Source organism: Rhincodon typus, chromosome 31, assembly GCF_021869965.1.
Source record: "Rhincodon typus isolate 14 chromosome 31, sRhiTyp1.1, whole genome shotgun sequence".
NCBI lineage: Eukaryota > Metazoa > Chordata > Chondrichthyes > Orectolobiformes > Rhincodontidae > Rhincodon > Rhincodon typus.
In genome coordinates this window covers 12,898,858-12,924,971 of record NC_063362.1, presented here as the reverse complement: position 1 = coordinate 12,924,971, position 26,114 = coordinate 12,898,858, and the positions used below count along the sequence as shown (strand labels likewise).

The 26,114-nt window shown below is 41.2% G+C and overlaps 1 protein-coding gene across 4 annotated transcripts in view; it reads right to left on the bottom strand.

Annotated features, from left to right (window-relative positions):
- Window positions 1-26,114, bottom strand: part of tp73 (tumor protein p73) — a 235,353-nt gene that overhangs the window by 69,343 nt on the left and 139,896 nt on the right. For all 4 annotated transcript variants that reach the window (XM_048615017.1, XM_048615016.1, XM_048615018.1 and 1 more), the window contains one exon: window positions 17,149-17,394. In XM_048615017.1, coding sequence (XP_048470974.1) covers window positions 17,149-17,394 — 246 coding nt within the window. The remainder of the gene's footprint in view (window positions 1-17,148; window positions 17,395-26,114) is intronic.

Genomic DNA, 26,114 nt, shown 5'->3' with positions numbered 1-26,114 from the left:
CTCCGTCCCAGGCAACATTTAGTGAACCAACTTTGTACCTCCTCTAGTGTTATCTCATCCTTCCTGTAGTGAGGCGACCAGAACTGCAAACAGTACTCCAGCTGTGGCCTGATCAATGCTCTGTACAACTCCAACATTAGCTCCTTGATGAGAGCAAATGTCCCATATGCCTTATTAACTATCTCATTTACCTGATTTGCCTACTTCAGGGATCTGTGAATAATTACCTCAAGATCCCTCAATTTCTCTTAGCAATCCAGTGTACTGACATTCATTAAATACTCCCTCATCTTGTTTCTTCTTCCAAAGTGCATCACCTCACACTTATCAGGGTTAAATATCTTCTGCCACTGGTGTGCCCATCTGACCAACCTATTTATATCTTCCTATCACCTACAACCATCTTCTTCGCTATTAACCACTCCACCAATCTTGGTGTCATCTGAAAATTTGCTTAACATTTCCCCCATATTTTCATCTATATCATTATTGTATATAACAAACAATAAGGGTCTCAGTACTGATCCTTGTGCTGCACCACTGGACACCAGCCTTCAGTTACTTAAATAGAACTCTACCACAACGCTTTGTGTCCTATTACTAAGCCAGTTTCTGATCCATCTCGCCAAGTTTTCCTGAATTCCATGTGCTTTAGCCTTCTCAATCAGTCTCACATATGGGACCTTGTCAAAAGCTTTACTAAAATCTATACAAGCTATATCAACTGAACTTGATCACATTTTCAAAGAATTCTAACAAATTTATTAGGCATGACCTCCCTCTGACAAAGCCATGCTGACTATCTCTAATTAACCCATGCTTTTCCAAGTGGATATTAACTTGCTCCTTCAGACTTTCCTCTAATAGTTTCCCTACCACTGACTTGAGACTCACCGGTCTATAATTTCCTGGTTCATCTCTATCACCCTGCTCAAAAACAAGAACCACATTAGCCATCTTCCAGTCCTTTGGTACTTCCCTTGTCACCAGAGAGGAATTAAAACTTTGTGTCAGAGCCCCTGCAATTTCCTGCCTCACCTCCCATAGCAGCCTGGGATGCAATTCATCTGGGTCAGGGAGTTCATCTGTTTTTAAGACCGACAAAGCCTCCCATTTCCTAAGTTAAATTATGCAAGTTCCTCAAAGTCCCTTTTCCCATATTCCATACCTTTGTCTCTTTTTCCAGAGTGAAGACTGAAGAGAATTATGCATTCAACACCCTTCCAATATCCCGAGGCTTCACACACAGATTGCCCCCTTAGCCCTTAATGGGCCCTCTTCTTTCCCTGGTTAACTTCTTCCCTTTAATGTATTTTAAAAATATTTTAAGATTCTCCCTAATCCTGTTTATAAGTCATTTTTCATGTCCTCTTTTTGCTCTTCAAATTGCTTTCTTAAATTCCCTCCTGCACATCCTGTATTCCTCTAGGGCCACAGCTGAATTACTGTCTTTGGACTTGCTAAAAGCCCTACTCTTCTTCCTTATTAGGTCCTGAGTTGTCTTAGACATCCAGAACTTATTGCGTGTACATTTCCCTCTCAAGGTACATGTTGGACCTGTGGTCTCTCCAGCTTCTTTTTGAATGCTCCCCCATTATTCCATTGTAGACTTACCCGTGAGGAGCTGTTCCTAGTCTACTGTGACCAGATCCTGCTTTGTTTTGATAAAATCTACCTTGTCCCACCCCAAAGCTGTCTTTTGCAGGCCATCTTTTTCCTTGTCAAGAACAAATCTGAACCATACTGCATTGCTAAAATGTTCCCCCACTGCTACATTGAACATTTGTCCAGCTTCTTTCTGCAGTATTAAATCCAGTACTGCTGGGAGAATTACAGAATATTTTTTAAAAAAATATATATGTTATCAATGGGAAATAATTCTGATTAGTCTTTTCAGGTTCTTCAGACAATTGAAGTCCCTTATCACAGGTATAATTCGAGCATACATTCTATGCACTCTCCAACACCATGAGTTCAATTGGTTGATCCTTTATTAAGTACCTTTCTGCTTTACAAATGCAGACATACCCATTGTCTATTTCCAAACATTTTGTTTTGAAAGCTGTTCTGTGTTCTCTGGGCATATCAGTAGAATATGTTATAGTTGCTATAATTCATTCATGCAGAGTCAGAGATGAGCAGTGTGTGAGGATCTTGCTTGAGGCTGATCAAGGTAATGTGTGTTTTTGTGTATATGGTCCCGTTTCCTCACGCATCTAATATTACCTTTTTTTTTAGTAATGTAAAATCCTTCTTTGTCCTTCAGGAATTCACAATGCCTCAAGAAGTTCAATAAATAAGATGGCGAACCTTTTAGCCAAATGGCATTTGGAGCCAGCAACTGCCCAGGTGTGATTCACTTCTTGAATTTCTTTCTTGTTGGTGATGTTTCAGTTTCAGTTTGGCATTAGCCAAACAGGGCATGGAGTGCATCAGAAATTGTATCTTTGATATTGAATACTGGATGGGATACATGGTGAAAATAGCAGAAGCTCAGGAGGCTAAACTGGATAGCTCTAAAAATGGGTGCAAGGATTATGATGTGTGAACATACGCCTATTGATTGCAATGCAAGCAGCACACCAAGTTCATGGCACCTGCTGACTCGAACGATTCCTGCTTATATTAAAGCAAGTCTACACTACCTAAATCTAAACTATATCACTTAAAATGGAGGAGCACTGTGGCTGCAGCAGGGTTGGCAATCATGCAGAAAGTGAATCTGACTTGAGAAATAGTGAAGTGTGACATAACATGTGAAAATCTGAAGTTTTCAGATGCTGTACTGGAGGAGGTGTGAAGGAATGTCCCCATACTTGCAGGGGATGAAGTCTTCCATGTTAGGTTTGAAAAACAATTGAAGCATTTAGACATGCAGAATTTGGATAGTCAAGCATTCAAAGACCTGGATGCAACACCGTAAAAGGTTTGATGGCCTCACACAGGTGATTAAGTTCAGTGAATGCATCTTCAAATATGATATCCTATTTATTGCAACACTAGCTTCAGATACTGCTCAATTCATTAGAACCTGACATTAGTTAACTAACATTCCTCTGTCAATCAAGGTTCAATCATGTTTCACCTTATCCTCATACACTTAGCACTGCTATAAACATCACACCTACATTCACTCAGCTCTCACACCGTCCAAACATAATACACAAAATTCAGTGACACAAATTTTCCTTGAAGGACCAGATGATGCAAGACTTGATGTAGCAGGAGCTACCTCTAAGAAGACAGGCCTGTTCATGGAGAAGATGGTGATGGCCAATGTTAGAACATTTGTTGCCGAAGCAATGGTTACTGGTGGAATAAAACAATTGAAATGACAGTGTCCCATACCTAATCCTCTTCTCACATCTCATTTCTATCTCATCCCATAATTTCTACAGATTTCAAGCTTCAACTGTTGTAAACATGCACCTTCTTAATTTCCAATCATCTCCTCCAATCAAACTTACCCTTATGCCTCCTGCCTTTGAGAAACCCAAGACATTCAACCTGGCCAAACATTGGAAGAACAGCAAGAAGACAGTAATGATGACGTACTGTAACTCAATTTGGCATTTAGAGGCACAAGTTCAGATACTGAGTCTGCATAAACTGGAGGATAGCTTGGCATAGAAGATGTCTGTAGTGAGTCATCTGGCAGATTAGGGATGGGCAATAAATGCTGGTCTGACCAATGATGCCCTCATCCCATGTATGAATAAGAAAAGAGATAGCCTCCAGCCAGGGTAGAAGGAAAGATCATGTCCAGCATGCTGGAAAATTAGGTTGCACATGGGTTCTGCTACAGAAGATGCAAATGGAACAGCCACAGTTGAAGGTTGATGTGCCTTTTGTTGTGTGGTTTTATGCCTATATTCATGAGCTTGGATCAAGACAGACAGGTCGAGAAGAGAGCAAGGCCAAGAACTGTCTTCAGCTTGGGTTTTTTGATAACAGTTTATTACACATGAGACTAAATACTACAACACATGGTATGCAGAGATATAAGATTCTCTGATCTCACTATTATATTATTGAAAGAATATGCTCTGAACTCTATCATCCAATGCTATTCATTTCTTCTGTTTGCTTTTCTCTAGGTGTTTCTCTCTCTTCTTGCTATTTATTCCCAGTGAGCAGCTCCATAACATCATCACAAAATTGCTCTAAGGTGCTAAAGTGCTTACACAACACCCCTCCAGCTCTCCCCAAGCTTTGTTCCCCTATCAGAAACAATGATTAACAAATATGTACATACTCTCAAATTAATTACCTTGACTTCTTCTTTTCACAACATCCAGTTTACATTTTTTTCCTTTCTTTCTCCCACCCCCCAAGTCTCTGACTTGATTTTCATGTGTGTTGATAGGTAGGTCTGGCAAGTCTATGACAAGTTATGGAAACACTTGAGGTAAAGTTAATGAGCTTCTTTTTCTCTGCTGGATTCTGTTAGAACAGAACTGCTTATTGAAGGGTCTTGCATTGATGTAACTGCAAGAATGTATGGGGATGTTTGGCTGTTTCATCTTCCCTGGCATCAGCATCTGATTGCGTTAATTCTCCTAAAAAAGTGATGCTGTTCACTCATTGGTATTTGTTCCTCATATAAAGAAACTTATTCCATTGCAGTATTGACCAGTTCTTTAAGGTTCTGTTCCAAGGCATGAATATACATGTCCACTTGAAAATATTTGAATTGATGCATGTGTTATGATCACAGCAGATGGTAATACTGAACAAATCAGATTGTAGAATGAAATCTGACTTAATAGTTTTTTTTGTTGTTTAGTTATTTAACACAATGATAACTCACTGAAACATAGTAACATGAGGTTGCAGATTTTCTTTATTAATAGAACAGAAGTTTATTCAACAACAGAATAAAAAGAAGCAATCTAAATATAGAAGACAATTAAAATGATCCTAGAACAGATGGCAAAACAGGGTTTCAATCTATTTCCTGAGATAAACCAAGGAATTACAGACCAACATTTCTCACATCAGTGGTGGGGAAACAGAGAAAATGTTGAAGGAGAGAATCCATCTCCACATGGAGAGGCAAAATTTGATCAGGGATAATCAGTAAGGCTTTGCCAGAGAGAGGTCATACCTAACAAAGTTAATTGAATTGTTTGAAGAAGTGACCAAGTGCATAAATGAGGGTAGAACAAATTCTGAAGAAGGGTCACTCGTCCTGAAACATTAACTCTGATTTCTCTCAGAAGTCACAGGTTATAGTCTAATAGGTTTATTTGAAATCACAAGCTTTCAGAGTACTGCTCCTTCATCTGGTGAAGTGAAGAGATGCACACAGCCACAGAATTTTCAATCATAGAGATCAAAAGATCGTACAAATCGTCCGAGTGGAGTGTCAACAGGCTGAATAATAAGTCTGTGCAGGTGATCAAGATTGTCAGACAGTGTGAGGAAAGCGTCAACAGCTGAATAGCAAGTGATGGGATGACCTATAATCCAAATAATTGAGGCAGAGATAATTACAAAAAATGAACCAAATGACTGGAATAACATGATAGTACAAGAGTTGCATGCCGAGGGTCTAACCAAAGTAACAAGAAATCCAAAACTGTCCAAACTAATTAAGGTAGAGAGATTGTAACAAGTGTCGCATGACATGTGACACTGCCATACTGTTCTGTATCTGTAAAATCTTCCTTACTGTCCTGTTTTGACACCATCACCTTGATAACTTGTTATGATCTCTCTACCTTAATTGGTTTGGACAGTTTCGGATTACTTGTTACTTTGGTTAGAGCCTCGGTATGCAACTCTTATACCTATCATGTTATTCCAATCATTTAGTTTGTCTCCAGCACCATCTTATTTTTAATTTTTTGCAATTATCTCTCTATCTCAAATAATCAGATTATAGGTCATCCCTTCAATTGCTATTCAGCTGTTAATGCTTTACACACAGTTTGTTGCTCTTGATCACCTGCAGAGACTTATTATTCAGCCTGTCGACACTCCACTCACACCATTTTTCGATCTTTTGATCTCTTTGATTATAAATTCTGTGCCTGTGTGCTTCTCTTCACTTCACCTGACAAAGGACCAGCACTCTGAAAGCTTGTGATTTCAAATAAACTTGTTGGACTATAACCTGGTGTTGCGTGACTTCTGACCTTGTCCATCCCAGTCTGACACTGGCACCTCTACATCCTGATTTCTCTCCACAGATGCTGCTAGACCTGCTGAGTTTTTTCTTCCAGTAATTTCTCTTCTTGTTAGTGGAATTAATGTAGTTTATATGATGTAGTTGTTAGGCATTGCCTTTGACAAGGAGGTCCCATATGGGAGATTCACAAAGAAGATAAAAGCAAATGCAATTTAGGGAAACTTGGCAAGTTGAATCCAAAATTGGTATTGTGCTAGAGATACAGGGTGGTGGTAGAAGGCTGTTTGTGTGACTGAAGGCTATTGTCCAGTAGTATACCACGTGGATCAGTGTTGGGTTCCTTACTGTTTGCCATATATATAAATGGCATAGAATAAAAAAAGTGGAGGGCATGGTAATCAAGTTTGTAGCTGATACGAAGATTGGTTGACAGTGAACAAGGTCTTAGGTTACAGGGTGATATAAAGAGATTGGTCAGACAGACAGATCAGTGGTAGATGGAATTTAATCCTGATAAGTGTGAGGTTAAGCCACAGCTGGAGTAGTGTGTGCAGTTCTGGTCACTGCATTATAGGAAGGATGTGATTGCACTGTGGGGTGGGAGGGGGGAAGAATTCACCAGAATATTGTCTGGGGACCAGATTAACTGTGAAGAGAGGTTGGATAAGCTCAGGCTCTTTTCTTTAGAGCAGAAAAGGCTATAGGGACCCTAACTGAGGTTTATAGGAATGTGAGGGACATGGACAGGATGGATAGAAAGCCAGCTGTTCCCCATAACTGAAAGGTCAATAACAATGGGGCATAATTTTAAGGTGAAAGGCAGGAGGTTTAGAGGAGATTGAGGGAAAAAAATACTTTACCCAGAGGGTGGGTAGGAAACCTGAAATCTTTAAAAAATACTTGGATGAGCACTTGAAATGTCATAACATTCAAGGCTATGGGCGAAGTGCTGGGCAGTGGGACTAGTATAGATTCACAATAGCTTTTTTTAAGTGCAGACTCAATGGGCCAAAGGACTTCTTCTGCACTGTGTGATTCTATGAACTCTTTGACCTTGTTTCTTTAAAAACAAACTTCATAGAAGTAACCAAAATCGATCTGCCTTTATTTTGAAATTCAAGTTCCAAAAGTAATATTCATATATAAATCACACTTGGTATACCCCTTAGACTGTTGTTTATCTCAGAGAAGTGCCCTCTTTTCCTACAATTCTACAAGACCTAGTGCTTTAAGAAGTCAATACTGTATGTAGAATGTCCTGCACTAAATGGATTTCTTTTGCTGTACAATGCTTCTTCTTTTCAAACTCTGCAGCTGCTACTCCTCCTAGAGTTAGATCCTTGATTAATTGAAGACATTCAGTAACTAATATATCTCAGAGACAAAATGACAGGTCTTGATGATAATGAGCTCTTGTTGTAAGTCTTCATGGTGGCAAAGTTTAAGTTGTTAATTAAGCTATAGACTCTCCTGGGAGTTGGTATCTGCTATTGAAGTGTAATCTTGCCAATGTTCAATTTGTTCTTGACGTGAAATATTGATCAAATCTGTTTTTTGATTTGGATGATCATAGCTAGAATTTTGATCACCTTATACTACATTCATTTTACTGCAATGTTGTACTCTTACTGGACTAAAGTTGTTGAATATTTATTATTGTAAATATTGTTGATCTGGTACCTAAACTGAAAGCTGTTAATGTTTCTGTCGTTCTAAATGCCACTTTCAGCGTAAAGTTCAGTTTTCCTTTATCAATTAATGTCTTCATAGATATGAATGAAGATACTGGTTTTCCATAACGGCTCAGGATTTCGAAAAGATCTGTGGGTAGAAAGTTTCTCAAGTAACGTCAATCAATAAGATTCAATAATTGTTCTGACTATATCAAAGATGGCTGCTATGATTCTTGATCAGGACCAAATGTTCTGGGCTCAGCATAGTGATAACCATTTGATTGGTTCCTGGGCAGATGGCTACAGACTTGGGTGCTGATAATATAGTGGAAACATCTGACCTCTGAAGAGAAAGCATCCATCTCCTTCTCAACATTCTGTGCGAAGACGTAAAAGAAAATCCCTAGCAGCTACCTACTCTCCCTCACTTTTCCCTAAGTTATTCTCACTAAGAATCCCTTATTGAAACGAAAAGAGGAAAAACCACCTACAAAGACACTGATAGAGTGAATCCTCAACTAGTAAACAAAAGATTGAGAATTGATGAATCCATAACTTTGAGTCATTAACAAGAACTGGAAGGAGTTGAAAGAAAATCAAAACAACTCATCGATGTCTGTGAACTGGACTGGTACCAGAACTATGCCTCTGTGACATTTTTTTCCTTCCCCACTCATTATACTTCTGACTTATTTGACTCTGTATTTGCATAGGTATGGGAATTTTAAGAAAAGGAGCAGTTTTAAGTTCTGGAGTTGTATATTAACAATTCATGTTACTTCCTTGCCATTGGTTTTAAAACAGTTTGATTATAATAAATAGGTATTTTTGTGTTAATAAAAAAGAACCTGGTGTGGATATTCTTTTATCTGAATTAGACAGCGAAGTAAAATTGAGATTTTGATGGTTTAATAAAATTTTCACATTTGTAGTAACTCTAGGAATAATGGGGCTTGATTTTTAGTACACTATCCCAGTGAGTTGTGACACTACGATTTATTGTGTTTTAGCAATTATAATTGATAAAACGTCTTTAGCTGCTGACGAAAACTTGTGATTCTTGCTTAAACTAACCAACTTCACTGTTAGGATTCTGAAACTTCAAATTCCAGTAAATAATTTTTTAAGCCTATTTCTTATCTTGCTGTTGTTTAACATTGCCATCAAGTAAATAGTTTAGAAACTGTGAAATCATTGTCAGATGTCTTAACTCTGGTTTCCAGCCTAGATTTTTGGGTGGAAATTAAATTTTATTTTCTTTCTTCTCAGGGAATCAAATCAGTTTTGGATATCCAGTTATCAGCCTCTGACCTGAGAGTTATTCCTTTGGTTGCGAGTGTGCTTTTATTGCTGTCATTGTTATTTTTAAAAGTTCCCTCCCACCCCAATTCCGGGCTGCAAAATATTTTATTCAGACTTACAGTTGCTTTTGGTGGTTTCTCTGCAGAATCTCTCTGTTCAGAGACTTCTTCCTCACAGCAACTGTTCAACTGTTTGGTTTTGCTGGTTGTTAGCTGGTCTTACTTCTAAAGTTATACTTATGATATTTTGAAAATGTGATTTTTGAGTTTTTCTCCAAACATTTCAGGTCTGCTCTTGATCTTCACTGCTACCACAATTTTACAGGTAGTGGATCTGATGAATGCTGCCATATTGTATTGCATGGTTTTTATCCTAACATCTTTGGGTTAACAGCAGGATGGTCAAGGAGAAGGCAAGGTCAATATCTGTCTTTTGGCTTGGACTTCTTTGTAACACTGTTTGTTTCAAATTAAGACTAGATGCTCCAATATTTGGTATGCAGAGATATCTCAAGCTCTAATCTTACAGTAATGAAAGACTATTCCATGAACTCTATTGTCTGATGCAAGTCAGTTGAATCCACACGCTTCTGTCCATGTGTTTCTCTCTTCTCTTCTCAACTCTGCTCAACACTGTGCTAGTTCTGTCTAGTAAGGAGCAGCTCCAAAACATCACCACCTGGTTGTTGCATGGTTCTAAAACCCCTACACAAGAGTATACGCACAATAAAAGTTTTGCACATTGGGAGACCTGTCAGAAAATCTGCGTTCAATGTCAAGGTGGATACAAGAGTTCGACTAGAAATTGCAACAGGACCTTTCACAGAACTTGAAACTCATCCTTCCAAGTATGGAAATGGTGGCCAACTCCATTTATACACTTGTGGAGCAACAGTGAAGTAGACCCTCATGGACAATATTTCAGCTTCCATTACAGCACAACCAGCAGCCATAGTTGAGTGTTGCAGAGGAACTTCAGACTTCTGTCTGCACGATCAGCTTGCTGCCATGGAAGCACAGAATGTTACTATCATGACTCTGGATTAGAGTAAGATAAGACATCAGCAGGGTGGCACAGCAGTTGTCCCTCAATCAAAATAAAAGAAAAGCATCAGTGCAGTGGTGAGTAGTGATGGAGATGCAATGAAGAGATGTGGAATCAGTTTGGGTGGAAACAAGGAATAACAAAGAAGTCATGGATTGGAGTCAACACATCTCACCAAACTCATCTCCCAACTCCAGGACCTAGGACTCTGCTCCCTACTCTGCAACTGGATCTTTGACTTCCTGACACACAGACCGTATTCTTTAAGGATAGGCGACAATATCTCCTCCATGATAATGCTCAACACCGGTGTCCCGCAAGACCACGTACTCAGCCCATTACTTTACTCCTTATACACTCACAACCATGTGGCCAAATTCTGCTTTAACTTCATTTACAAGTTTACTGATGATAATACCATAATGGGTCAGATCTTAAACAACGATGAGATAGAGTACAGAAAAGAGATTGAGAGCTTAGTGACTTGGTGTAAAGACAACAATTTCTCCCTCAATGTCAAAAAAAGGAAGGAGCTGGTCATCGACTTTGGGAAGCAGGGTGGTGGACATGTCTGTCTGTATCAATGGTGCTGAGGTGAAGGTGGTTTAGAGCTTTAAGCTCCTAGGTGTAAATATCACCAACAATCTGTCCTGGCCCATCCATATCAACGCTATGGTCAAGAAAGCACATCAAAAGCTCTACTTCCTCAGAAGGCAAAGGAAATTGGGCATGTCCACAATGACTCTTAATAATTTTTATAGATGCACCTTTCTATCTGATGCATCACAGCTTAGTAGTGGCAACTGCTCTGCCCAAGACTGCAAGAAATTACAAAGAGTTCTGAACACAGTCCAGTCCATCAAGAAAACCAGTCTTCCATCCGCTGACTCCATCTATACTTCCTGCTGCCTTGGAAGAGCAGCCAACTTAATCAAAGATCCCTCCTACCTTGGTTGTGCTGTCTGCCACCCTCTTTCATCAGACAGGAGATAGAAAAGTTTGAAAACATGTACAAACAGATTCAAGTACAGCTTCTTCCCTAATGCTATCAGATTTTTGAACAGACCTCTCAAGTATTAACGTTGATCTTTCTCTGCACGTTCTTTGTATCTGTAAAACTATATTCTGCATTCTGTTCTATTACCCTGATATACTTATGTAAGGTACGATTTGTCTGGATAGCACGCAAAACAGTACTTTTCATTTAGTACATGTGATAATAATAATAATAAATTGAAACAAATCAAATCAAATTATAGGCCCCTGGAGAGTTGCCTGATTGTAGGATAAAGTTTTAATCAGAAATAATGGAGTTGCGTAAGAAAGGGTCTGTAATTATCATGGGTAATTTTAATCTGCACACTGACTGGACAATCAGATCAGCCAGGGTAACATGAGAGACAATATTGTAGACTGCATCAGGGATTGTTCCATCAACCAGTATGTTCCAGAACCTGCCCACAAACAGTATATTTTAGATCTAGAAACGTGCAATGAGTTGGATTAATAAGAGATCTCATAGTTAAGCATCCTCTTGGCAGCAGCATTCATAACACGGTAGAATTTCTAAATCAGTTTGAGGAAGAACAACTCTTGTTTCAAACCAGTGTCATCAACTTAAATAATGGTAATTATGAAGAAAGAGATGTCTAAAGTGAACTGAAAAATTAGACCAAGGGGAAAGTTAGTGGTTGAGCCATAGCACATATTTAAGCAGATATTTCATAATGCTCAGCAAAAGTTTATTCTAGTCAAAAAAAGGACTTGCTTAGAAGAATGGACTACCCATGGTTAAAAAAGGTAGTCAAGAACAGTAACCAGTTGAAAACTGAGGCATACAAAACTGCGAAAACTATGGTGGGCCAGAGAATTGGGATTTTTTTTGTTAGGAACCAGCAATGGAAATCTAAAAAGCTAATGAAAAGGAAGAAAACTGATTATGAAAGTAAGTTGGCAAGAAATATAAAAACTAAACAGCAAGCGCTTCTTTGGATAAACTAAAACCAAGAAAGTAGTAAAAATAAGTGCAGACTCTTGGAGGATGCAACTGAGGAATTAATACAGGGAAATAGTAAATAATTAAAACAGATATTTTGCATCTGTTTTCGTAATGGAGGACACTATAAACATCCCAAAAATAACAGATGAGCAAGGTACTAATGGAAGAAAAGCTCCTGTAACAATCTCCGTAACAACGTATTTGACAAACTAAGGCAGACAATTTGCCAGGACCTGCTGGCCTTCATTGAAAGGTTTTAGAGAAGGTGACTACAAGAACAGTGGAAGCATTGGCCAATATATTGCAGAACTCACTGTATACCAGGAGTTTTCAGTGGATTGGAAAATTGCTAATATGAAACCCATTTTCGAGAAGGGTGGATGACGGAAAGTAGGCATCTCTAAGCCAGTTAACACAACATATGTCATTGGGAAATTGCTAGAGTGCATTATTAAGGAAGAAATAGCAGGATATTTTGAAAAGCTTAATGCAAGCAGAGTCAACATGGTTATGTGAAAAGGAAATCATGTTTACCAAATTTACAGCTGTACTTTGTGGACACAGCAAGCAGAGTTGACAAATGGGAATGGTAGATGTCATGTATTTGGATTACCAGAAAGCATTCAATAAGGTGGTAAATAAAAGTTTATTACACAAGACGTGGGCTCACAGTTTTGAGGGTAATCGATTAGTACAGATTGAGGATTAGTTAACACACAGAAGACAGAGAGGTAAGATCAATGGTCTTTTTCAAGGTGGAAAGATGTATAACAAGTATACTGTCACAAGGATCAGTTGCAGAGCCTCAATTATTTACTATCTATATGAATAACATGAAGAAGGGGGCAGAGTGTATTGTATCCAAGTTTTACTGACTGTACAAAAATAGGTGAGAAAGCATGCTGTGATAGGGATATAAGGAGTCTGCAAAGGGATACATGCAAGGTAGATTGAGTGAGTGGGCAAACACTTGGCAGATGAAGTTTAATTAGGAAAATATATGAGATTATGTACTTTGGTAGAAAGAATCAAAAGGTAGGCTATCATTTCAATGGAGCCAGACTTCAAAGATGTGTAGCACAGAGGAATCTAGGTATTCTTGTGAATGAAACATAAAGTTAGCATACCAGCGTAGCCTGAAATAACTAAGAAGGCAAATGGATTTTTGTCTTTTATTGCTAGGGGGTTGATTTTAAAAATAGCTGAGTTAGGTTTATTACAACTGTACAGTGTGGTTGTAAGGTCACACCTGGTGAATTATGTATTGTTTTGGTCCTCGTGTTTAAGAAAGAGGGATTGGAGGGAGATTCAACAGGCTGATTCCTGGGATGAAAAATTTGACTTGTCAAGAATAGCTAAACAGGTTAGGCTTTTATTCATTAGAGTTTAGAAGAATGAGGGATGATCTTATTGAAACATATGAAATTCTTAGGGGGTTTACAGGGTAGAATTTAATAAGATGTTTCCACTACTTGGCGGGATCTCAACTACAGGGTATAATTCTACAATAAAATGATATTCATGAGATACAAAGTAATTTATTTACGGAGAAAGTGAATGCTTGGAATTCTTTGTGCCAGAGAGTAGTGGAGGCTAAATCACTGAAAGTATTTAAAGTGGAAGTAGATAGGGTTTTGAAATATCTGGAAGTTGAGGGCTATGAGGATTCAGCACAAGCAAGGAGTTGAGACCTGGAGGAGATCAGCCAAGATTGTGCTGTGGAGCGGGATAGCCTTAAGATGTCGAATGGTCTACTCCTGTTCCTATTTCCTAAGTTCTTAGATGACTAGGATAGTTAAGGCATTACCCTGCATGCATGAGTCATTCCGTGGAGCTCAAATACGCTGTTTTCTTTCAGAAAGACAACAATCATGCTCTCACACTGTCACTCTGCTAGTGTCCTCATCATTGCCTGCAGGCCAGTCAGCCCCAACCACAGCTGTCCAAAGATGGGTCTTCTAGATCCAGAACCTTTTAAGGTCATTTTCCAGGTTATGTTTAGCATCCTTTACTGGAAGTCAGTAGCCTACTACTACCAACGTTGCAGTCAGTTTAGTAGAAATACAGAAGACTGGTTTGCACAAGATGAATTGTTGACTTCTTTATACAATAGAGCATTACCTTATTTTTAAGTTGCATTTGGATTGTTTTCACTGTGATGGTCAAAACAAAGGGGAGATAAGTTGCTGAACTGTTGGTAAATTGGGAACTGGGGAACTAATCTGACACTTGAACATGAACTCAATGCACAGCTCAGGCACAGAGTGGCTGTCTAGACTGCTCCCTTTTTCTTTCTCCGGCTGTAAAGCTGGTGGCTGTCGCTTCATGAAGACAAGAAATGTGCAGTATGCAACTGACAACCATAAATCTTGACATGCACTCTGCAGCAGAAACTTTGTTTTCTAATCACATGGCTTTCACTCTGAGCATGCTATGCACGTGTGTGATAGTGTATTTATAGTAGCTCCCCTTTGCTATCCCAGATCGGCAATGCAACAGAGTGCCACAAAATAAAGACATCACTACTGCTCCCTGGATATTAGGCATTGATCTGCATGATTCACTGAATATCATCAGAGATGTGCTGGACACAGACAGTGGATTCCACCTCAGTTCCAGCACTGGACGGAGTTAATATGTGGAGTTAAATGAATCAAGCACTTGAAATTGAAATGTAGTATCTCTCTTTGAACTCAGAATCTCATATGCTTTTTTAAAAAATGTACATGACAAACTGTGAGTGTAGCAAATATTTCCATTTCAAACCTGGATAAATAAGAGCTCATTGCCATAGGCACTTTGATGGCTACTGGCAATGTCGTACTTGTTCTTCAATGAGTTTGCCAGTTGTGGCTGCAGGAGTTGTCAAATGTCAGTGAGGGTTCATCATTAATGTAAATAGGATAATTCCTCCTTAAACACTGGTGTTGTTATGGCTTTCTAATGAGAATCCTTCATCCCACTCCTCCTTCCTCTTCCAGTGCCCAACATGCCCTCTGTTCATTCTTTCACTCATCCTGAAGTTCGAAAGGGAATGTCTACTCCAGTACCTACACCTGGAATCAATTGGTTTGTGCAGAAATCTTTGTCAACAAAATGTCTTTGAGTACGTGGCGCAAATTCTGCACGTTTTTTTTAACCTTGAAATCATCAAACTACAATAGAATTGCGACAACAACAAGAATAATTTAATCTGCAACTAACCTGTAAATAGTTGATTCCTTAAATAATGTTGGCGGGAAATCCTTCAGTTGTTGAGACTGTGTTCAACTATGTAAGGTTAAGGGGGGCACTGGCTGTAGAATTGAGTTCAAAGTAGCGCTATTGGTGCCAAATCAATATTACACATTGAACTACATGATATCCCTCCTCTGCATACATCTGGTGGACATTTACTGTGTGCATGCTAATACCTGCTCCAAAACCTGCCCCACAAGTGTGTACTCATGACACAGTGAACTTAGAAACTCAAAAAATAATTTTTAACTATAGTAGTAAATGCAGTCATTATTTAAATTCTGGTATGAAGTTGACCATGGTGGAGTAATATTAATGTGATTTACATCTCGGGTTCATGCAGAAAGCCATTTAGATCTTAAGAAGTATTAGACCCTTATTGGACTGATTCCCAGTCTAGCTCCTTGTTTCAATGTCGCAGTAACATTGTAATGTGTCTTTGCTGCCTTTAGAGGTGCCAAGGAGGATCTAAAGGAATTACTGTCAGTCATGGAGCAAGGAAAATTTTGACAGAAAATAGAAATATTGCATTTGACTGTGCAAAACAACTATTTTATCGAATTGGCTGACAGCTGAGTAGGCTGAGGTTCTCAATTCACCACTATGGACCAGCCCTTCCATGTTTCTTCATGGAAGCTTCCTTGACCAGGAAGAAAAGCCACATAGTCAGAAATAGTTCAGGCAATGTCTTGCACCGTGTTCCTTTCCTGTTGCGCTGTTGCTGTGAAAGTCAGTGTACAAAAGGGGTAAATTGTAAAAGCAACCAGAGGCCCAGTTTGGAAGAGAACCAGCGGTTCACATAATATCACATCAGAAGATATTATGGCAAACTGTAGCCTCAGTTTGTGCTTGAACCCAGGCAACTGCAATAAGTCAGAGTGGAAACAGTTAAATTATGAATGTCTTTCCAAATTTAATGAAAAGTCACATTGTTAATTTCATCCAGAGTTAACTGCTGCCACTCGCAGCAACCCAATCAACAACATGCCTGTACAGCCTCACACTGTGGTGAGACTTTGTACAGACAAGGATGAGCAGCACATTCGAAATTACACTTGAGAAAAACACTAATTATCCCGTCGGTTACCAGCAGACAGGGAGCCGCACTTCTCTTACTGTTGGACAGGATGCTTGCTCGTCTACAGCAAGTCTGAACATCTCCCTCCAGGAGATAGCATAAGCAACATCCAACATGTGCTTGGATTGCGAGCGTGTTCAGTCATGTCTTGCTGCAAGACATAACCTTTAAAATATATACAGGATAAAAAAAAAAGTGTTTTCAATAAACTAGAGACTTACGTTAAAACCAATTCTCACAATGAAAAGCACTTTACTTTTCTCTTTGGAGAAAACACTGATGTTACAGCTGAAGAAGTTCGAGTATGTTGCATTCTAGTTTACTTTCTGGCCAGACTACAGTTTGAAATTATATATTCTGTTGCAAAGACTGGTATTTACTGTCTGGCATGCAGAGGGATGCATAGGGTACACAATGAAAGCAAGTCATTTCAGCAAAACAATGAGTTTCAAAGCTGCATTAAGCTAATCTCCAAAAATACTTTAACAATAGTTGCACAACAAACTTAGATAATTTAATTTGTTTATGAAAAAGAGAAAGTGAAGAAGAGAAGAACAAAGAACATATCACAACAGATTGAGACATATTTTTGATGATGAATAATGACCACAAAATTTCTATATAAATAACATTACTTTATCAACAATATATCTCAATTAAAAATATGAAAGAGCAGACTCACGGTCCAGGTAGCTGACTTAGCAGTACTTGATTGCTGAAAAGTTACTTCAAATAAATGTGGTCCTGGATAGTCTGTGTTGGAAGGGATTGCTGGAGCTGGCGACATAGTGTCAAACGTGGAGCTTGGCTGTGAGTAGGGAGACGGCGTCGGGACATTCGAGGTGTGCTCCGAGTTGTAAGGGCTGGCGGAGGATGCACGGTTGGTGATACTCTGATCCATGCTGCTGTTTAGCAAATTAAACTGGGACTAGAAAGGCAAAGGGGTGGGGATAAGAAGTAAAACAACCAGGTAAGGACTTGCAACATCCACTTATTTCAGACCATTAAGAAAACACACACATCAGACAGCTGTCACTACATTTCGACTCCTGGAATCTTTTTTTCCCTGTTACTCCATGTAAAGACTTGTCAACTAATTAATTGTAAATGCATCATTCAGGCAAATATGAAGGGTAAAATGTCTATGTGAAGCATGTCGCTTCCTCTTGCTCGTTTTTCTGACCAATGGTCTCTGAAAATTTTTCTTACACTAAATACTGTTTGTGGCCATCAGTTTACTTATAACTGTTTGATGATTGTGGCAGAAATCTGATTGAATTGCACAGGCTGTTTTTGTGTCTCAATCATATAATTCTAAGGACAGAACCCTGTACAAATGAATGAACAAAAATCATTCAATATCATTTTTCCTTCAGGGCTAAGTAACAGTTTGGATTCAAGAATGAGTTAAAATTTACTGTAAAGATCAGATGAACACTTAATTGAAAAAAAACTTCAAGAAAATCAAAGAAACATCCTTGGTGGTACCTAAAAAATAATCTCTCTCAACCACACTTCACTGCTGAGGACTTGGCTTGAGACTTTATTCTCTTCCCTACTTATCAGTATCTCTCTGCTACTTCACTTCACTGGCTACTCCTCATGTGCCAGCCCAGACTGTGCATATGGACAGTTTTCTTCTGCCATGCAATGCATCAAAACCAAACTCAATCCGTACTCACCAAATACACACACTTACAAGCTAGGAGGGACAGTATTCAACAAGAATTTCCTTCTTGGCTCAGCAACACAGAATCACTACAGTGTGGAACCAGGCCATTTGGTCCATGCAGTCCACACCGATACTTGGAAGAGCTTCCCACCCAGACCCTTCCCCCTGCAATTCCCATGGCTAATCCACCTAACCTGCACATCCCTGGACACTATGAGCAATTTAGCACCAATCCACCTTACCTGCACATCTTTGGACCAAGGGAGGAAACCAGAGCAAACCCATACAGACACAGGAGAACATGCAAACTCCACATCGACAGTCGACGAGCATGGGATAGAACCTAGGTGCCTGCACCGTGAGGCAGCAGTGCTAACCACTGAGCCACCGTGCTGCCCTTAACACTGAGATTAATAACAGCATTACAACAACTATTGTGACAAAAATCAACTAATAAGTAAACCTGGGGTCTTCTTGAAAGCATAACATATGGCCATTTACTGTATTCAGAGGATCACTGTCACTGTTTCTGATGGCATCCGAAGGTGGGTAGAAACAGAAGGGTCATTCAGAGGTGGCAGTGATATAATGGTAACGTCATTGGGTTAGTAATCCAGAACCCCAGGCTAATGCTCTGGGCACATGAATTTGAATCCCACCATGGCAAATGATGAAATTTAAATTCAATAATTAAAAAAATGGAATAAAAAGTTTGTACATTGTGGTTAAAAACCCATCTGATTCATCAATGCCCTTTAGGGAAGGATATTATTAGGGTAATTATTAAGGTCCAGTCTGAACTAAGAACACTCAACTTGTCATTTGCTGCAGCCCAAGAGGGAGATTTATATTTTGAAGCTGTGCCCTCTGCAAAAGCTCAAACAAGCCTGAAAAAGCTCTGGCTGAACACTTACTGGTATAATGTGACTCACTTTTAAAAGGACACTGTCCTGACATAACATGCACAAACTATAATACATAATAAGGAAAATCTACCATCCTTACCTGGTGTGGCATATATGTGACTCCAGACCAGGAGGACTGTAGTTTACTCTGAACTGTCTTTTGGACAATTCAGGATGGGCCAGGATGGCCTAGCCAACAATGTTCATAAACTTATCAAAACAAAATATTGCTTTACGGTTGTAATACTGGGTTGATTTTGACTTCAAGTGGCAGACGGACAGAGAACAATGTTTGGCACCCATCCCGTCTGTGAAAACACCACTTTGAAATTAGGCAGGGAGGCTGCAAAGTTTCAAACTGCCATTCAGATATAGCCCACTGGGTTTTGGCTTCATGATCAAGCAATGGAGTCTTGAAGGAACACTGGTGTTAACAGTCAGTTTTGATGCCTGTTCAGATTTCCAACAGATGGTTTCATGCAAAACAGTTATTATTTTTTAAAATCATGTTGCCACCGCCCCATTCACTCTGAAAAACAGGCCCAGTATCTGCTCACTGTAATGCCAATCTTGACCATCTGACATAAACAGGCAAGGGTCATGGCATCAATGTCCAGCCAGGACTGTAAGAAAAGCTAGTGATATTTTTCTTAATGGTAGCAGGGACCAGGATAGGGACAGTGAACAAGATCTGAGGTAGGGTAGAAAAATACAAGGAGACATGAATAAAGACACAGGTAGAATACATTTTTGATGCAGTGTATAACACATTTCACCAGGGCACAGTAACCAAAACCCGACAATGACATTATATCTCTATTCTCTAAGAAATTATACACTTTTATTTTTTTAAAAAGAAACAGGGAGTAAAACAACTGTATCATAAAAGATCTGTTCAATAGTATCGTTAGTCCCTAAAATTGAAATAGGAGTTTCTCGTGTTGTAGTAACTCCAAAAAGGCCAGTATCCCATCGCAAGTCACCCTTTATTTACACATGCACAGTACCTGACACTGAACCAGGCAGCTCACATCTGGTTCCTAGCGTGAACAGAACCTCTGACACACCTGCTTATATCTGACAGCCAGGACTCCCTGATTGGAACAGATTAACAGTCCCAATCACGGAACTCATATTCTAAGGGATCCACATCACTACATTCCTTTCCCGCCCGGTCCTGGGACGTAGGCTCATTCCTTATCCTGTAGCTTCTAATGGGGCATTTTCACACCAGATCTGGGTCCTCCGACTCTGCCTGGGATTCTGGCAGTGTGTACTGGTCCGTAGCCTGTCTCTTGCACCTGGAGCATCTCAGCCAAAATTAATCTTCTTCTTCAGGTGGTAACGGCTTCGAGGCTGCAACATCTGCCATGTCTATCTCTTTCTCAGAGGTCCCTTTGATGCTAGGCAGAGGGGGAGAACCCACAGGTTCTGACAGCCTTCCCGGATGTTCTAAGGGTCCTAGGTACATAGAATCATAGAATCCCTACAGTGTGGAAACAGGCCCTTCGGCCCAACAAGTTCACACTGACCCTTGGAGCATCCCACCCAGATCCATCCCCGTATAACCCACCTAAGCTACATACCCCTGAACACTACGGGCAATTTAGCATGGCCAATCCACCTAACCTGCACATCTTTGGACTATGGGAGGAAACCGGAACACCCGGAGGAAACCCACGCAGACACGGGGAGAATGTGCAAACTCCACACAGACAGTCACTTGAGGGTGGAATTGAACCCGGGTCCCTCACGCTGTGAGGCAGCAGTGCTAACCACTCAGCCACTGTGCCGCCCCGGGTACATTTTGCTCCTGCCCGTTTGCAAGGTTGCAGCTTTCATTGGTCCACGGGCTTGTTCAGGACTGCCTCTCCTACTAGAACTTTGTACGTCACGGGACCTGACCTCACGTCGATCATGCTTCTTACCCATGCAGGGCTGTTCCCATGGTTTTGACACCAAACTTCGTCCCTTGAAGTAAACTGCCTCCCTCGCTTTTAGGAATCTTGAGTCCAGTATTCATTTTCTTGATGCTGTTTCACTCTCCCTGCCAGGTCTGGGAAGATCAGGTTTAACCTGGTGGAGAGCCTTGGCCCCCTCTGCTGGAGCTGTCGCTGAATTGCGTGAGGGGTGGTCCTGTAATCAAACAGGAACTAGGGCAGTTTGGTATCAAGTGAAGCTATGGGTGGCACGATCTTGTCCTCTTTAAGTAGCTGTAGCAGGCGTTTATGATCTATTACTTTTACATATTTATATCCATAAAAGGTACTGGTGGAACTTTCTCACACTACAGATGACCACCAAATCTTCATTCTCTATCAGGGCATATTTGCTCTCTGCATCAGACAGAGTCTGGGAAGCATACTACACAGCTATCAGGCACTCTGCTCAACTGGGCATCTGTGAGCCAATCTATCCTGATACTGTACGGGGAGGCATTGCATGTCAGCACCACAGCTTGCTTGGGATCGTAGTGTACCAACTTAGACGATGATAGCTGCTTCTTCACTTCCCTAAAGTCTACATCTTGGCTACGAGACCATTTCCTTAGATGATGACAGCTACTTCTTCACTTCCATAAAGGCTATGTATGTCTTGGATACAAGTCCATTTCCAATGCTAACCCTTTTTCACTAACAGCTGTAAGGATGCCAGGATGGAGGCCAGGTTAGTTATAAATTTTCCGTAATAATTCACCAATCCAAGGAAAGACCTAGGTTCCGGTACAGACATGGGAGTCGGGTAACCTTTGCCCTCACTTTATCTTGCATTAGGTGGGCCTTTGTTGACTATAGTCCAAGTAGGTCACTTGGGGAGTGCCTGGAACACACATTTTCCCTTTTAAAGTGTGCACCCAGCTTGGACAAATGTTTAGGCACTCCGTCCAAGTTCTCTAAATGCTCTTTATTGGTCTTCCCAGTTATTAGCATGTCATCCAGACAAATGCCGACTTGGGGTAGACATTGTAAAACGTTCTCCATCATCTGCTGGAAACTGGTACAGGCTGATGATACTCCAAAAAGTAGTCTCACATATTGCTACAAAACTTTATGGGTATTAAGCGTTGCATACTTCTGGGAATTCTGATCTAATCGCAATGAGATAGGGTAGGCAATGGCCTAGTGGTATTATTGCTAGACTATTAATCCAGAAACCCAGCTGATGTTCTGGGGACCCAGGTTCAAATCCCACCACAGCAGATGGTGGAATTGGAATTCAAAAAAGTCTGGAATTAAGAATCTACTGATCACCATGAAGTCATTGCCGATTGTCAGAAAAACCCAGCTGGTTCACTAATGCTCTTCAGGGGAGGAAATCTTCCACCCTCATCTGGTCTGGCCTACATGTGACTCCAGCCCCACAGCAATGTGGTTGACTCTCAACTGCCCTCTCAAATGGCCGAGCACGCCACTCAGTTGTACCAATCGGTACAAAGACTCAAAGAAATAAAACTGGACGGATCACTTGGCATCAACTTAGGCACTGGAAAAGACAATGGCAGAAACAGCCCTGTCGACCAAGCAAACTCTTCCTCACTAACATCTGGGGGTTAGTGCCAAAATTGGGAGAGCTGTTTCACAGACTAGCCAAGCAACAGCCTGACATAGTCATACTCACAGAATCATACCTTACAAACAGTGTCCCAGACAACACCATCACCATCCCTGGATATGTCCTGTCCCACCGGCAGGACAGACCCAGCAGAGGGGACAGCACAGTGGTATACAGTCGGGAAGGTGTTGCTCTAGGAGTCCTCAACATTGACTCCAGACCCCATGAAGTCTCATGGCTTCAAGTTAAACATGGGCAATGAAACCTCCTGCTGATTACCACATACCATCCTCCCTCAGCTGATAAATCAGTATTCCTCAATGTTGGGCAACACTTAGGAGGAAGCACTGAGGATGGCAAGGGCACAATATGTACTCTGGGTGGGGGTTTTCAATGTCCACCACTAAGAGTGGCTTGGCAGCAGTACTACTGATCGAGCTGGTCAGGTCCGACAGGACATAGCTGCTAGACTGGGTCTGCGGCAGGTGGTGAGGGAACCAACAAGAGGGAAAAACATACTTAACCTCATCCTTACTAATCTGCCAGCTGCAGTTGCATCTGTCCATGACAGTATCGGTAAGAGTGACCATTGCACAGTCCTTGTGGAGACGAGGTCCCGCCTTCACATTGAGAACAACCTCCATCGTGTTGTGCAGCACTATCACCGTGCTAAATGGGACAGACTTCACACAGATCTAGCAACTGAAGACTGGACATCCATGAGGCACTGTGGGCCATCAACAGGAGCAGAACTGTACTCCAACACAATCTGTAACCTCATGGTCCAGCATATCCCCCACTCAACCATTAGCATCAAGCCAGGTGATCAACTCTGGTTCAATGAAGAGTGCAGGAGGGCATGCCAGGAGCAGCACCAGGCATACCTGATAATGAGGTATCAACCTGGTGAAGCCACCAAACAGGACTACTTACACGCCAAACAGCAAAAGCAGCAAGTAATAGGCAGAGCTAAGCGATCCCACAACCATCGTATCAGATCTAAGCTCTGCAGTCCTGCCACATCCAGTTGTGAATGGTGGTGGACAATTAAACAACTCAGTGGAGGCGGAGGCAACATTCCGGCAATAGTACTGAAGACTTGTGCTCCAGAACTTGCCGCTCCCTTAGCCAAGCTGTTCCAGTACAGTTACAACACTGGTATCTACCTGACAATGTGGAAAATTGCCTAATTATGTCCTGTACATAAAAATAAAAGCAGGACAAATCCAAGCCGGCCAATTACCGCCCCATCAGTCTTCTCTCGATCATCAGTAAAGTGATGGAAGGTGTCATCAATACTGCTATCAAGCAGCGCCTGCACAACATGATCAGTGACACCCAGTTTGGGTTCTGCCAGGGCCACTCAGCTCCTGATCTCATTACAGCCTTGGTTCAAACATGGACAAAAGAGCTGAATTCCAGAGGTGAGGTGAAAGTGACAGCCCTTGATATCAAGGCTGCATTCCACCGAATATGGCATCAAGGAGCCCTAGCAAAACTGGAATCAATAGGTATCAGGGGGCAAATGCTCTTGTGGTTGGAGTCACACCTGACACATAGGAAGATGGTCGTGATTGTGGGAGGTCAATCATCTCAGCTCCAGGACATCTCTGCAGGAGTTCCTCAGGGTAGTGTCCTGGGCCCAACCATCTTCAGCTGCTTCATCAATGACCTTCCCTCCATCATAAGGTCGGAGGTGGGGATGTTCGCCGATGATTGCACAATGTTCAGCACCATTCGTGACTCCTCAGGTACTGAAGTAGTCCATGTTCACATGCAACAAGATCCAGACAATATCCAGGCTTGGGCTGACAAGTGGCAAGTGACATTCGCGACACACAAATACCAGACTCTGACCATCACCAATAAGAGACAATCTAACCACTACCCCTTGGCATTCAATGGTGTTACCATCACTGAATCCCCCACTATCAGCATCGTGGGGCTTACCATTGACCAGAAATTCAACTGGACTCACCACATTAACAGAGTAGCTACAGGAACAGGCCAGAAGCTGGGAATACTGCGGTGAGTAACTCACCTCCCGACTCCTCAAAGCCTGTCCACCATCTACAAGGCACAGGTCAGGAGTGTGATGGAATACACCCCACTTGCCTGGACGAGTGCAGCCCCAACAACACTCAAGAAGCTTGACACCATCCAGGACAAAGCATCCCACTTGATTGGCACTGCATCCACAAGCATTCATTCCCTCCAACACCGATGCTCAATCGCAGCAGTGTGTACTATCTACAAGATGCACTGCAGAAATTCACCAAAGATCCGCAGACAGCACCTTCCACACCCATGACCACTTCCATCTAGAAGGACAAGGGCAGCAGATATACGGGAACACCACCATCTCCAAGTTCCCCTCCGAGTCACTCACCATCCTGACTTGGAAATTTCTCGCTGTTCCTTCACTGTCGCTGGGTCAAAATCCTGGAATTCCCTCCCTACTAGCATTGTGGGTCAACCCACAGCAGGAGGAATACAGCGGTTCAAAAAGGCAGCTCACCACCAGCTTCTCAAGGGCAACTAGGAATGGGCAAGAAATGCTGGCCAACCAGCGACGCCCACATCCCACAAAATGAATAGAAAAAGAAATTGCAGCTGTGCGTTGGGCTTCACAATTGGTATAAAAACCGAAAGAACTGTGGATGCTGTAAATCAGGAACAAAAACAGAAGTTGCTGGAAAAGTTCAGTAGGTCTGAGTTCTGAGGAAGTGTCACCGGACCCAAAATGTTAACTCTGAACTTTTCTTCACAGATGCTGCCAGAAGTTGCTGAGCTTTTCCAGCAACTTCTGTTTTTGTTCACAATTGGTATGACTGGTGCTGTCCATTCTGCAAGCAGTATTGATTTGATGATTCCCTCGCTTTCCAGCCTCCTGATTTCTACCTCTACTTTAGCATGTAAGGCAAATGGCACAGAGTGGGTCTTGCAGAATCACGGAATTGCTTCTTGGCCAACATGTAAGGTGGCCTTGGCTCCTTTGATTTTCCTGAAAAACTTCCGGGTATTTAATTAGAATTTCACTCAGGCAGCAATTTTCTAATCAAAAATTGTTGAGACAATCAAGTTGAATCTTTCTCAACCAATTTCATCCCATCAAGCTTGGGTTCATGGCTTTTACTACAATCGGTGATAACTGAACCAGCTGCTTCTCCTAAGAAATCAGAAGCAAAGTTGTACCCTTAATCTATAGGAGTTCCCTGCATAAGTTCTCAGCCTGGGCAAGGTTTTATGCAAACTTAACAGTTGGAATCCTGAGTGAACTTTGGTAAAGACTGCTTCTGCAATCATTGACACAGCCACGTTGGTACTGACCTCCATTAGAACTCGGTGACCATTTAGCCAGACATTTATTTTGATTGGTTCTGATTTGGATGTTGCTAAGCAATTCAACTGTTCCAAACCAGCTGTGGGTGGACTTTCCAGGGTGTGTACTCTCCTGCATACTGGCCTATGAGTTATCTTACTCAATTCAGGCCTAGTGGCATGCTTTTGCTGTCGCAA